Source organism: Benincasa hispida, chromosome 1 (genome assembly GCF_027475165.1).
Source record: "Benincasa hispida cultivar pf3 chromosome 1, pf3_genome.v1.1, whole genome shotgun sequence".
Classification (NCBI taxonomy): domain Eukaryota; kingdom Viridiplantae; phylum Streptophyta; class Magnoliopsida; order Cucurbitales; family Cucurbitaceae; genus Benincasa; species Benincasa hispida.
Window position 1 is genome coordinate 7,444,200 of NC_143478.1, and position 13,007 is coordinate 7,457,206.

General features: G+C 35.0%; 1 protein-coding gene across 2 annotated transcripts; it reads right to left on the bottom strand.

Annotated features, from left to right (window-relative positions):
- Positions 1 to 6,213: 6,213 nt before the first annotated feature.
- LOC120070946 (AT-rich interactive domain-containing protein 1-like) lies at positions 6,214 to 9,848 on the bottom strand. 2 transcript variants are annotated; one of them, XM_039022884.2, is made up of 3 exons: positions 9,457 to 9,848; positions 8,019 to 9,050; positions 6,214 to 7,145 (listed from the first exon to the last, which is right to left on the bottom strand). In XM_039022884.2, the coding sequence occupies exons 2-3, from the start codon at positions 8,904 to 8,906 to the stop codon at positions 6,396 to 6,398; spliced, it is 1,638 nt and encodes a 545-aa protein (XP_038878812.2). In that variant the 5' UTR covers positions 8,907 to 9,050; positions 9,457 to 9,848; the 3' UTR covers positions 6,214 to 6,395. The 2 variants fall into 2 exon arrangements, with proteins under 2 accessions (XP_038878812.2, XP_038878805.2); XM_039022877.2 differs by having other exon boundaries at positions 8,019 to 9,328.
- Positions 9,849 to 13,007: the final 3,159 nt, after the last annotated feature.

The window sequence follows — 13,007 nt, forward strand, 5'->3', positions numbered from 1 at the left end:
ATTTCTATTCGTCTCTATTTTATCAATCTCAATCAATCTCTACCAAATAAATTAAAATTTTGCTATTTTGTGTAAATAGTTTCTCATATTTTTCTATTTTTGAAAATCTCCCATAAATATATCTATTGATATTACATGCCAAGAACCTATTTGGCACAAAAATAAAAGTTGATAAACCTATTAAACAATGCACAAATTCAAGAACTTTCTAGATATTTATTAAAAATTGGATCAAATAGAGACAAACTTGAAAGTTTGGATACTAAACTTACTAGAAAAAAAAAATCTCCATAAAGAAGGCTTTATGGGTAGGGTAGGTGAGAGGTTTTTTTTTTTTTTTTTTTTTTTTTTTTTTTTTTTAATATTTTAAAATAATATTATTTTAATAATTATTAACAAAAATATGTTTGGGTGGAGACTATTGACAAAAATAGGTGTTTAAATCGTGTACCCGATACATGATTACCTTGTGTATCCGGTACACGACTACTTGGGACCTGGCACGTGCAGACTGCCACATGGACAGTCATGCAATGTTGACCAGGTAATCGTGGATAGGATCCATGATTACCTTAAGTTGTGTACTGGGTACACGACTTAGTGATCCCTTAAACCATTTGTGGCCCCTTCCTCTTCCTCCCATCCGAAACCTTTCTCCCTTTCTTCCTCCTCACTATTGTCGGTCACCAACTCCGTCGCCGTCCACTGTCTTCGATCATGTTGTTGCTGCCATTGTGAGTCGATCTACCACTTGTCGTCTTCAATCTTTGTCACCGTCCGCCTTAGGTAATTTTTTTTTCTAATATATGAATTTGTTCATAAAAATAAAGATTGTTTCATAGATTTATCGCTTGATTTTAATTTGGGCTTATTTAAATGTATGATTCATGGATATACTATTTTGTTTTTATTTGGGTGGATTTAAATGTATATTTTATAGATCTTAGATTTGGGTTGATTATTTATTTATTTTTTTTGTAATTGGACGGTTGAATTTTTATAATCTATACTTTATAGATTTCGTTAGGCTATTTTTTTGGGTGATTTTGTTGGGTTGATTTAAGAAAAAAGAAGAAACATTTTTTTTGTCGTATTATTATATTTTTTTTTGTCAACTATAATAGTTAAAAAAATTTGAATAAATATGTCGATGCATCTTGAAGATTTAGTCATTCTTGAATCTAAAAATGATGGAGATAGTGATATTGATGTTGAACTTATGAATTATTTGGAAACGATAGAAGTGAGGAACATGATCTTGAGTTGATACCGGATATGTTCACCTAAATAGATTGAGAAATTACTAATTCAACATGTGAACGATGGTCAACTTTGGAGGAAAGGAGTATATTATGTGTAGATAATTCTAGTTTAAAACAGAAAGGAATATTATTTATACTAAAGAAGATTTACAATTTGGTATAGAAAAATATTGTGTGATAGAACACTATAAGATTATTGTAGTGGAATCAAATTAAGATGTTTGGTATGTGAGATGCAAATAGTGGAATGATGGTTGTGATTGGAGGTTACAGGCATGTCGGTATAAAACTCATGGGATGTTCAAATCACCAAACTTGAAGGGAGCACTCATGTTTGTATTCATAACTGACACATGATCATTCACAACTTGATTCAAATTTTATGAGTATCGAAATCCAAAATTTGGTTAAAGCTGAGCCCGGGATACCTGTGGCCCTACTCCAAGAAGCAATTAAAAAACAATATGGCTATAATGTTAATTATAGTCAGGTGTGACAAGCCAAGAGAAAAACATTGATTGTTATCACCAGGAGAAATCATATTCAGAGCTTCCGTATTGGTTGAGTGCTCTTGTTAATTACAATCCAGGAACACGATTGGATTGGTATTTCCTTCGTCTGATGTGTCAGGTACGACTATTTCTGGTCGAGTTTTCTAGTCCTTCAGTCCTACAAGAGAAGGGTTCAAATATTTAAGAGGAAATTATTGACCGCCTTATCTATTGATGCAAACAGGCATATATTTTCCCTTGCTTTTGCTATTGTTGAAGGTGAAAATTCGTCCAATTGGTCATGATTTTTGTGGGTATTGCGTGAATATGTTACCCAACGAGATGGTATTTGTTTAATTTCTGATAGACATAAGGGCATTCTTGCTACAATTAATAATGAGAAAATTGGTTGGAGTGAACATAGAGCGTACCATTGATATTAAAGCAACTAAAAGATTTGGTGTTTAAGGCAGGAAGTCAAAACCAAAGGCGCAAATTCATTCAGTGCATGAAAGAGTTGAAACAATTGAACCCGTCTTGAAAAAATGGACCCAATCACATGATGGTGGGCACCGCTATGGGTGGATGGCAAGCAATGCAGTTGAATGTATGAATGGTGTTTTCAAAGATGCCAGAATGTTACCAATTACTTCTTTGGCTAGACTAACATTCTATCGCATAATACTGTATTTTGTACGTCGAAGATAAGAGATTGGTGAAGCACTCGACTGTGGGGACATGTACATAGAATATGCCATGAGAAAGCTTAAGAGGTGGAAAAAACGAGCATCTGCACACACAGTGACATCTATTGATAGGAAAACTCAAAGTTTTGAAGTACAAACTGACATAAGTATGATTTCTCCCTATAAAGGACAACACACAAGTTTTGAGTTTGAAAGAAGGAACTTGTTCTTGTAATAAGTGACAATCATTCCATATTTCATGCTCTCATGTAATTGCAGTTTGTAATTACATGCGTTTGACATACATACCTCTTATTGATGAATGCTACAAATTGTGCCATTTCAAGCGATGTTATGAAGGTCGCTTCCATCCAATACAATACCCAGATTATTGGCCAGAATTATCATTTATAGAAGTTCGTCCAAATGCAGATTTACTAAGAGAATATGATCGGCCAAAAAGTACGTGCATTTATATTAAAATGGATTGGTGAAAGACAAGCCAAAAAGTTCGATGTACAATTTGCAAGGGAGAAAGACATAATAAGCGTACTTGTTCACAACGTACATTAGGTGCTTTCTCTTCGACCCATTAAATTTCTTATGTAATGGTATTTTTTATGTACTTGTATTTTTTTTATGTACTTGTACTTTTAATGTAATTGTATTTTTTATGTAATTGTATTTTTTTATGTAATTGTATATTTTATGTACTTGTATTTTTTTTATGTAATCATATTCTTTTATGTAATGAATTTATTTTATCTAATTCATTCTTAAGAAATAAATTTTGTTATGTAATGTAATTTGAACTTCTTAGGTAATGAAGTCTGGTCCTTCTAATCCTCTATAACTATATCAACAAAATACCCATTGTTCACAATCGATATGAGATAGTTCTTCTACGGTAGTTTTGGGTTGTCGGAGAAGGGAGACATCTGCACAACATACTATCTCATTTGATGCACGTATTATTCCCTACGTTGAACCGGCTGGTTTTCTTGGGTTGCACATATGAAGTTTATCCAACTTGATAGACACCTCATTATTGCTTTAGTTGAACGTTGGAGACTAGAAACCCACACGTTTCACCTACCTTGTGGGGAATGTACGATTACGTTGCAAAATGTTGCCATTCAGTTTGGGATACGAGTGGACGGAGAACCTTTGACAGGTTCATTACAGTATAATTGGAAAACTATTTGTGACGAGCTCTTGGGCGTTCTACCAGATGATCTGAAAGACTCAAGATTGAGTATCCCGTGGTTAGCATCCCAATTTCCAGAATTACCTCCCGATGCCGACAACATCAGCGGTTGTAAGTACACGAGCATACATTATGCAGCTTATTGGAGGATTTTTGTTTGTTGACAAGTCGAACACTCTAGTACATCTTATGTTTCTCCGTCTACTATCTGATTTCGAGCATACTTATACGTACTTGTGGGGTGGTGCCTGTCTTGCATGACTTTATAGAGAACTTTGTCGGGCTACCAATGCACAAGCGTTGGAAATAGCGGGGCCACTGATACTATTACAGGTATGGGCTTATATGATAGATTTCAAATTATAGTACCACAAGTCTAGTTATAGGCCCCAGGTCATCGTCCACTTAGTGCATGTATTATTTCCTTTTTTTTGTTCCGTTATCATTTTGTGTAAGAATAAAAATTAATTGTATTTTTTTTTACAATTTTTGATGGAGTGGTGTATTAGCTGTCTCTGAACAGTCAGCAAATATGTTGCTAGTATACTGAAAAATATTTGATAGACTGATGCACAATCAGGTAACAAATACATATATAAATGAATATTTAAAACATTTTGGGTGTATAATTATCTTCTTTTTTTTTTTTGTGAGATTAATGGACACTATTCACGCAAGATATTTGGTCATCACTAAATGATTGCTGTTGTGATGGTCAAGATACCTGGTTGACCGTTAGCCCTCTTATATGCTTCCATATAGTAGAGTAACATCATTCAGATCGTGTGTTGAGACAGTTCGGTCTGCGACAAACAGTACCTTCGTTGTGCTACACTCCCAACACTATACCAGATTGATTTGAGAGGTAAGCACGACCAAGACTGGCGTCGAATTCATGTGGAATATATATCCTATTAGCATGCACGACATGACTGTTGTGCACAAGGAGAAATAACAAATGGACTAGCTGTATTAGATGACTACTTTTCCTGGTACGATTCAATCACGAGGCTATTTATCACACCTACCGACGCTTACTATTACTGCATGGTAAGAGATTTAAAATCAGATATTTCCCAAATATATGATATGAATATTGTTTAATATTAATTTTTTCATCGTACAGAATAATTTTATCGAAGAAGTACAACAATATTCAGTACAACACAATTTACCAAAGTTGGGTTCAATGTATGACCAAACATTGATCAACATAGAAACTATTGTTCAACAAACAAGACGACTCAATATTGTTGACACTGATCGAAGACGTATTCGTCGTATACGACAACGACAATAGGGCGAAGCTAATTTAGAGGCACACGAAGACGACCCCATGTGGGGTAAGGGCCAGGGGGTCGTATTTAAATTTCATGTAAACTTCTATATTCAAATTAAAGACCTAATTGTAAATCTATTGTAAATCTTCTTTAGTATCATGGGATCTTTTTATTTATTTATTTATTTGTAGAGAGATGTACTACTTAGTGAAGTCACAATTTTTTGTAATGAAGGAATTTGTTAGTTAAAAATTAGAAAAAAAAATGGTTAAATTGATTAAAAAAAAAGAAATTGTGGACCGGATTGTGAACCTGATCCACAAGTGTGCTGACGTGATGCTGATTGGATTAAAGCCTAATCGTGTACGAGTTACACGATTTCCCTTCCCAAAAACTACCCTATTTTTGTCGATACTTTTCATTCTCACCTATTTTAAAAAATCCTTTCCCATCTACTCCATTTTTATCATTAATTTAAAAATGCATTATATTGTTGAACTTTGAGATAAATGAAATGGTGCAACAGATGCTTTTTAGCCAAAAGCTATATTTTTAGCATCCAATTCTTGAAAATTTCAAGATGGAAATGAAGAAAGTTGCACATGGAAATTCAAAACCAGAATTTCAAGAGAAATTGAATGGACGGTGGAGATCTAGTAGCCTACTTTGATACCCAAAGTATTCCTATTTCAGATTTAGATGAGGGAAGCGGATAAATTAATAAATAATAATGAAAGAATGAAAATTTTTTATAGATAAAAAAAATGTCAAACTATTTATAGAAATAACAAAAAAAAAAATTTGTGATAAATACCGATGACTTCTATTCCTCTCTATCAGTCTTTATTAAAGAAGATTATAATTTTGCTATTTTGTATAAATAATTTCTCTTATTTTTCTATTTTTGAAAATCCTCCCAAAAATATATATATAAATGAAAAGAAACTCAACCATTCACAAAGATTTTTTTTTTTTCATAGAATAGTATAATTCTATGCTAATATTATACACAACAATCCACTAAAAGTTGTCGTCGTTTTATTTTTGTTAAGTACAATAGAGAGGGGAAGATTCGAACCACAAATCTCCAGCTAAGCTATGCTTGCTTTAGCCACTAAAAGCTTACATTCAACTAAGACAAGTCATATTCCAAATAATCTATAATAAGAAAAATATTTTCTTACTAACTCAATTTTGGTTTTTTTTTTTCCTTATTAAAAACAAGGAAATTTAATGTTGCAACTATGAATGTGGTGATGTATGCAAGCAAAAATCACCAAAGGAATGTCCAAAACTACACAAAGCTCTTCCAGTTATTACTTCACAGATGTATAAATTATGGACTGCATTTTGCAGTGAATCCAGTGTCCAACCTTAAGTGAACAAATGTGTATATGAAACTAAGGAAAAGAAAAGAAAAAAACAGACAAAATCTCCTCCTGGTATTCCCATCTCTCACAATGCTGGGCCTACCAATAAGGCTTTCTCCTCCTACATAAATATTCCAATTCATCATCACTGCAAATGTTATCTGGAGTGAATCTGTTCTGAAATCCTCTATGATGCAATAAGAAGACATTAAAGTAGTAGCATAGTATATCTTCTCTGCTTTTATAAGGGAAATATTTGTAAATACGAGTCCGAAAAGACTGCTTAAAAGACGCAGAACTAGACCTCACAGCACCCTTAAACTTCTGCTCATCTTTCTCTGTCCAACGAAGTCTTACTTCCTCCCCCATTTTATCAAATTTCCAGTTATAGAATGCAGAGCCTATTTCCCTCTTAACTTTGTATCTTTTCTTTAAAATATGATATTGAATGCATTCAATGGAACCACGTACCTGACATTTACACAAATCGTCCCGCCCCTTCCCAATGGGATCATGTTTACGGCGAAATGCTTTGTTCTCTTTATCCAAAGGCCAAACCAGGGTCCCCAACCACTTAGAGTCGCTTTCAGATGTTATACCGCTCCATTCTGGTACTTCAACTTGAAATTCTGGTCCTATAAGTATTTGCTTTGAGGCAGATTTTCCCATGTAATCTGGCATCCAGGAATCAGTTGCTACAAGAATCTCCTGGTCTAGTTGGTCTTTCATACTTGGTAGACGACTTTGACCACGACTCATCCCACAAGGAAATATTTTACTGGATTTTGTCCTCTGTCTTAGATTGTAACTGGAACCTTGATGATCATCGAACATGCTTGGATGTATGCCCTGATATTATAACAAGACGAATGCTTAAAATAACATTATCGTGCATAACTACAAACTAAAGAGATCAGTTACTGTAGCCAACTTTTCTATTTTTAAGCATTCTTTGAAGAAGCCAAAGTGAACATAGCTCAACTGACATGTGGATTTGTTAGCGACCAAGAGGTGTAATTTGAATTTCCGTATCTAATGTACTAAAATAAAAAAAGCATTCTTTGAAGAACACAAGCATCATAAGCCATATTGTCATACCAACAAAACATGCAGAATACTAAATTGCAGAAAAAAGATTCAGCGTACTAGCAGTCTCAAGATAAAATGTATTTTGATTCACATTAGGCATTGCTAAGCTGCTACCTGCTACAACTTTGTATTTCAATCTCATACGTTAGCATATTCATGGTCACACAGAAGTCAGAACGTTAATTGCAATCAAACACAAACAGAGAATGTGATGGTGCTGCATCAGGTAGACAAGATTATCCATAAAATCTAATAGCCTCAGTTGATGACACGAGTCATAACGATAAGCCTCTATTGTAAATTTTACATCTACCAATGCAGAAAACAGAAGAGACACTAAATAAATGTGCCAAACAATTATTTCAAACAATGAAAGGAAGGACTACACAGTTGGTTGTTCCACGGCTAATTTTTCACATATAACTAACCAAGTGCTTGTAAAGCTCAGCCAACAAGTTCTAGAGCACTGAATTCTATATTCACACTTTTAAATACGTAAGAGAGTGCACAACACTATACATGCAGCACATCACTTTTACAAAATTGTTTCAGACTGAATGTTTGATTATAAGTAGGATGGAATGATATTCTTGTAAATGATTTTCGCAAGACCGAGTTTTCATAGAAATATACCTGCTGAGCAGACCGTTCAAATTTAGAATTAATATGTCCGTTCAGTAACATTGCCTCTCGAGTCAGCAGAACTTGCTTCCAGATCTCTTCATTTCCACTTGACTTCCACTTTGAACTTTTAGGTAATAACCCAATAACAGGGTTACATGGATTCTTTGCAATTTCTGTTATCCAATTTACCATTCCTGACATGGATTCACACTTTTTCTCATGACAAATATTAATTTCTTCAACTGAGATGGAATCTGTAATCACTCCTTCCTTGCTATCAGAACCATCGCACTTTCCGCTGTCGTGAGAGAACTCGACATTGCTTTCTACCCCGTCCACAAACGCCCTTTCATCCTTTTGAACGTTTCGACTATGGGATTTCTCAGAATCATCAAAATTCTCAGCCACATTGGATGCTAATTCCAGGCTAGAGTCTTCATCTTCATACAAGTCATTCGTGTCATAAATGTCCCACTGGCTCGTATTTAACTGGCAAAGAGTTTCCTCACAACCAGCAATATTCTTGTGCCTATCAATCTTCAGAACCACAATCATATCATCATAGTCCAAAAAATTTGATTCGTGCAAATCACGATTCTTCTTCAAAAATTGAGTATCCGGCGACATGCCATTAAATCCAAAGCCTGTACCATCTCCATTACTGCTGCAACTATTTGTGGAGTCTCTATCCTCGACAACCCTTTCCAGCAATCTCTCTAAAACATTCAAATACTCAACGTACAGCACTTTCAGAGTGGAGGAGATAATTGAACCTAAACCAGATTCTTCTGCTACCAAATCCCACAAATCCTTCCTCGATACAACATCATAACCACCCTTGTCTCTTACAGCCACAAATAGCTTAAACAAATCGAAAGTTTGCTCGTTTGAAACCATTTTTAGTTCAGAGTCTTGGGACCAAAACTGCTTTAGCAAAGGGTCCCTTTCATGTTGTTAAATTACCGATTAACCCAAAAACTTAAATTGTTACAAGGATTTGAACGTATGATCTCCTGTTCTGAAATCGTATTGAATCACCAACTGATCCAAAAATTTAAGTGGATAGGTTATGATAAATTTAATTAAAACAATTCAGCACATGCATTCAAACCAATCAGATTCATCTTCAGCAGAGTTTCAGGACGCATATTAAACTAAACCCCAACAATAAATATTATCTCACTGTCTGAGTCAATTGGCTATACACCTAAAATGCCCTAGTTGAATATTAACTTGTTGTAAGCTTTTCCAAGGGTCCTCGAAATCTATTGCAGACCATTAACCATGAACCATCACAACATTGATTGATAATTCAAATCCTAAAAACAAATTTAGTTTCCTTAGAAGGATAAAGAAAAAGGACAAAAAAAAAAAAAAACAGATAATTACACAATGCAGAAACAAGACAATGAGAAAGAAGATTTGTGGACACGGAATAAAATTATACATCTACCGATAAACTTTCGGATGATTAAACTTTTTGGCGGGAAGAGATTCACAATGAGATCAAGAACATCGGACTCCGGAAGCAGAACAAAATCGTCTCCCACGGTTCGTCTCTTCTATTACTAAACGCTAAAACACGATTATTTGAAATCGCTCTAGATTGATTGATTTCCGACGTCAGGGTCAGTAGAGAATATTGAAGCAATTTAGCTTGGTAAATCGTATTTGTAAGACGAGTTCCTAATATCAGCGGCGTTTTTCGGAACCTCCGGTCATCTTCTTCGAAGTTCGGACCTCTGTCCGGCGGCGGGAATCCGAAGACCAGTGGAAGAAACGAGGAAAGAGATGGGATTCGAATCAAATAAGGAGACTTCTTTTTTTCTTTTGTATTGAATGGATGTTTTTTTTTTCTTATTATTTAAAGGTTAATGATTATATACATAATTTAGGGAGAAATTTGGACCGATGACCTAATATTTCGGCGGCTAATTGACCTACTTTTATAAAAAACTATCAATTGACCTTCTGCTTACGTCGATATGAGATTACAAAAATGTCCCTCCAGTCTATACGATACTTGTGTGCTCAAACGCAATGGTCGTCCTAGTTGCTCAAAATTCTCATGTAGTATCGTTCAATATCGCTTTGCAAAACCATCATCCATCTACTGCCATAATCGAAGTTCTTGGGTAAGTGAATTTAATTTTTGTCTTGCATGTAGTGTTGCGTCTGTTTAGGTTGGTTTCGTTTGCGAAGTTCTAGGCTTCGTTTGTTTAGGTGGGTTTCGAGGTTTAATCGGTCGCGTCTATTTTTTATTTTGGGTTTTGATGTGTTTTGCATTGGTTGAGGATGAAGAAGGTATAGTTAGAGCTAGATAAGGTAGAGAACGAGTTTTGCGAGAGCGAGATAAGTAAGATTGGCGAGAGTGAGATGAGCGAGATTGGCGAAAGCGAGATAAGCGAGTTAAGCAAGATTGATGAGAGCAAGACTTTAACAGTATGTATTGTTAGTGATTTTTTAGTACGAACCTGTTAATTGATAAATTGAATATTCTGTTAGGTTTTCCAGGCAAGTAACGAGCTTGACCCACGTTGCGAATGTCAACAAGATTGTGAAGGAGAAGCTTACCAAAAGGCAGTTAGAGATGTTCAAGAGAACAGTTTTTGGGCGATTTGTAGACATTGAACTTGTATTCAATAGCCCACTTATCCATCATATGTTATTAAGGGAAGTGAAGAAGCAGGGAGCGAACTTCGATTAGTTTCCTTGTCAGATGAAAGGTCATCACATTTTCGAAGGACAATTTTTTATTGATCATTGGTTTATGGCAGTCCCCTACGCGAGTTGTACGGAATGAGTGATGGAAAAGTCGGCATGCGCAGCGAAAATGAGAATCGATTTTACTCTAATTGCCCAAATTAAACATGCAACCCAAATGAATTAATTAGGGTTATTTTGAAATAATACCTTTGAAGCTCCCGAAATTCGTCTATCTCCGCTCGAACACGAACTAGACAACCACTAGAGCTGACCTACTATCATCTGGACTTAGAACCGGGTTGTGGGACCCGATGGATAAAGAACCCGAGAGAGAGAAAAAAGATGGAAATAGTAGAGTGAAATTTGGATTGGGTTTGGATTTTTTCAGCCCAATTTTTAAAAAACTAAATTTGCAAAATTTTCAAAAGTCTTTAATCTAAAATGACAAGCCCATATTTATAGAAAAGGGCCATGCAAAATTGTATGAAATAACTTCATAAAAACCCAACACCTAGAATCCACTATCTAATTGGGCTTAATGTCTCCACTATAAGCCAACACCTAACCCACTATTTTGTTAGTGGAATTATCCAACAAAAGTTTGGATTTTCCCACTAACTTTAGTCAAAGGGCAAAATAGTTATTTTGTCAAAGTCAAACTTTGACTGAAAAGTCAACATTTTGACTTTTTTATGATTTTTTTCGTGTTGACTAATTTTGACCTACTGAGCATGAATCCGCATTCATTTTCTCGAAATTCAAATCACATTTGAATATAAGGTCGGTCAAAGTTTGACTTTTCAAAGTCAAAAGTCAACTCTTTGACTTTTTACATCTTTGACCATTTCCATTATTTTCGAGCTCCGAATATGAACGTATTCATATTATTTATATTTAAATCACATTTAAATATTAAAGCTGTATCTCTAAACTGAAAACCGACTACTATATCACATATACTTCTCGGTTTCTCTCTCTTCACCTAATTCGAACAATTAGAATCATTCTATCATACTGTTCTAAGTTTATTCCATATGAGCTAGTAGGAGAACCTAATGGACCTATAGATCATGGGCTCCAACGATCCGAGATTAGCTAGCTAAACTTTTTGGATGGAGCTAATCAACATTCGTTAACTAATGGGTCATTCCACTATAGTCCCGTAGTTGCACTCCCCTCACTATAGATATATTTGTGTCCATATGATATAACCATGATTAGTAAGCTAATCCTTCACAGATTGTTCGTAATCTTGGCTGGGTCATAAAAACCATTTTACCTCCGAGACTACATCTTGTTCCTCAAGTTCCATTGATCCTCTAATGAAGAAGTGGTTTAAGATCCAACCTTTAAACCGAACCCCTCTCGGGCCAATGAGAGGGTGGGGCCCCTTGTTCAAGACCTGAATTCAGTACTAAAGGGAACAACCTATCTATTATCCCTATAATGGATAGGAGTGAATTTCTTCTTACACCCTATATTCTCAGCTATCCACCTGATCTTACCCCTAAAATGGGAGGCTTATCGGGCCAGTGATAATGAGTTGCCCTCACCTATGCAGATCTAAGGATAATTCCGAATAAACAAGAGTTCATAGTTAGCTCAGGATTAAGATTAAGTTACCTAGGTCATCAAATAACGAAATAGTCAGTTTTATACATAAAACAGTATTTAGAACCTAAAAAGTGACTATTTCATGGTTCAGTCTTATGTAAAATCTTTACATAGGATGCCCCAACTTTCATGTCTCCACACGAACGATTTAGGATCACAGTACTAACTACAAAATGGGTCGCATCCATAATATCGCCAGAATAAGGTGCCCAACCTTATTCATATACTATAGACCATTTTGGCTATATATTTGAACTTGATCCACCTTTATGTCACAACATAAAGTTCAAACTACATTAAATAGCCTCAAGACCTTAGTTTATTGGATTCATGATTACAGAATTTAAATTTACTAAAGATTTTCAATAACAGCTTTATTGAACAAGAATATGATATTACAAATGAGTTTTAGGACATAAAATCCAACAAACTCCCACTTGGACAAAAACTCCTAGTAGGATCAAACGATGTTGAATTTAACTATGAGAAGTTAATATTACATATGAGTACAATAAACATATGAATACAATAAATTAGGGCATATACCCAAAAGTTCTCCCACTTGTCCTAGTTTACAAACACCGTAGACCTAAACTCTGTAGGTGACCCTAAAAAACTTTAGCCGTGAGGGTTTTTGTAAAAGGATCAGCAATGTTTTGCTCAGAAGGTATCTAGGTC

Coding starts and splice junctions, on each gene's coding strand:
- LOC120070946 (XM_039022884.2), bottom strand. CDS start 8,906: ATGGTTTCAAACGAGCAAACTTTCGATTTGTTTAAGCTATTTGTGGCT. Junction 7,146..8,018: donor TTGAACGGTCTGCTCAGCAG/GTATATTTCTAT, acceptor TTATAATATCAG/GGCATACATCCAAGCATGTT.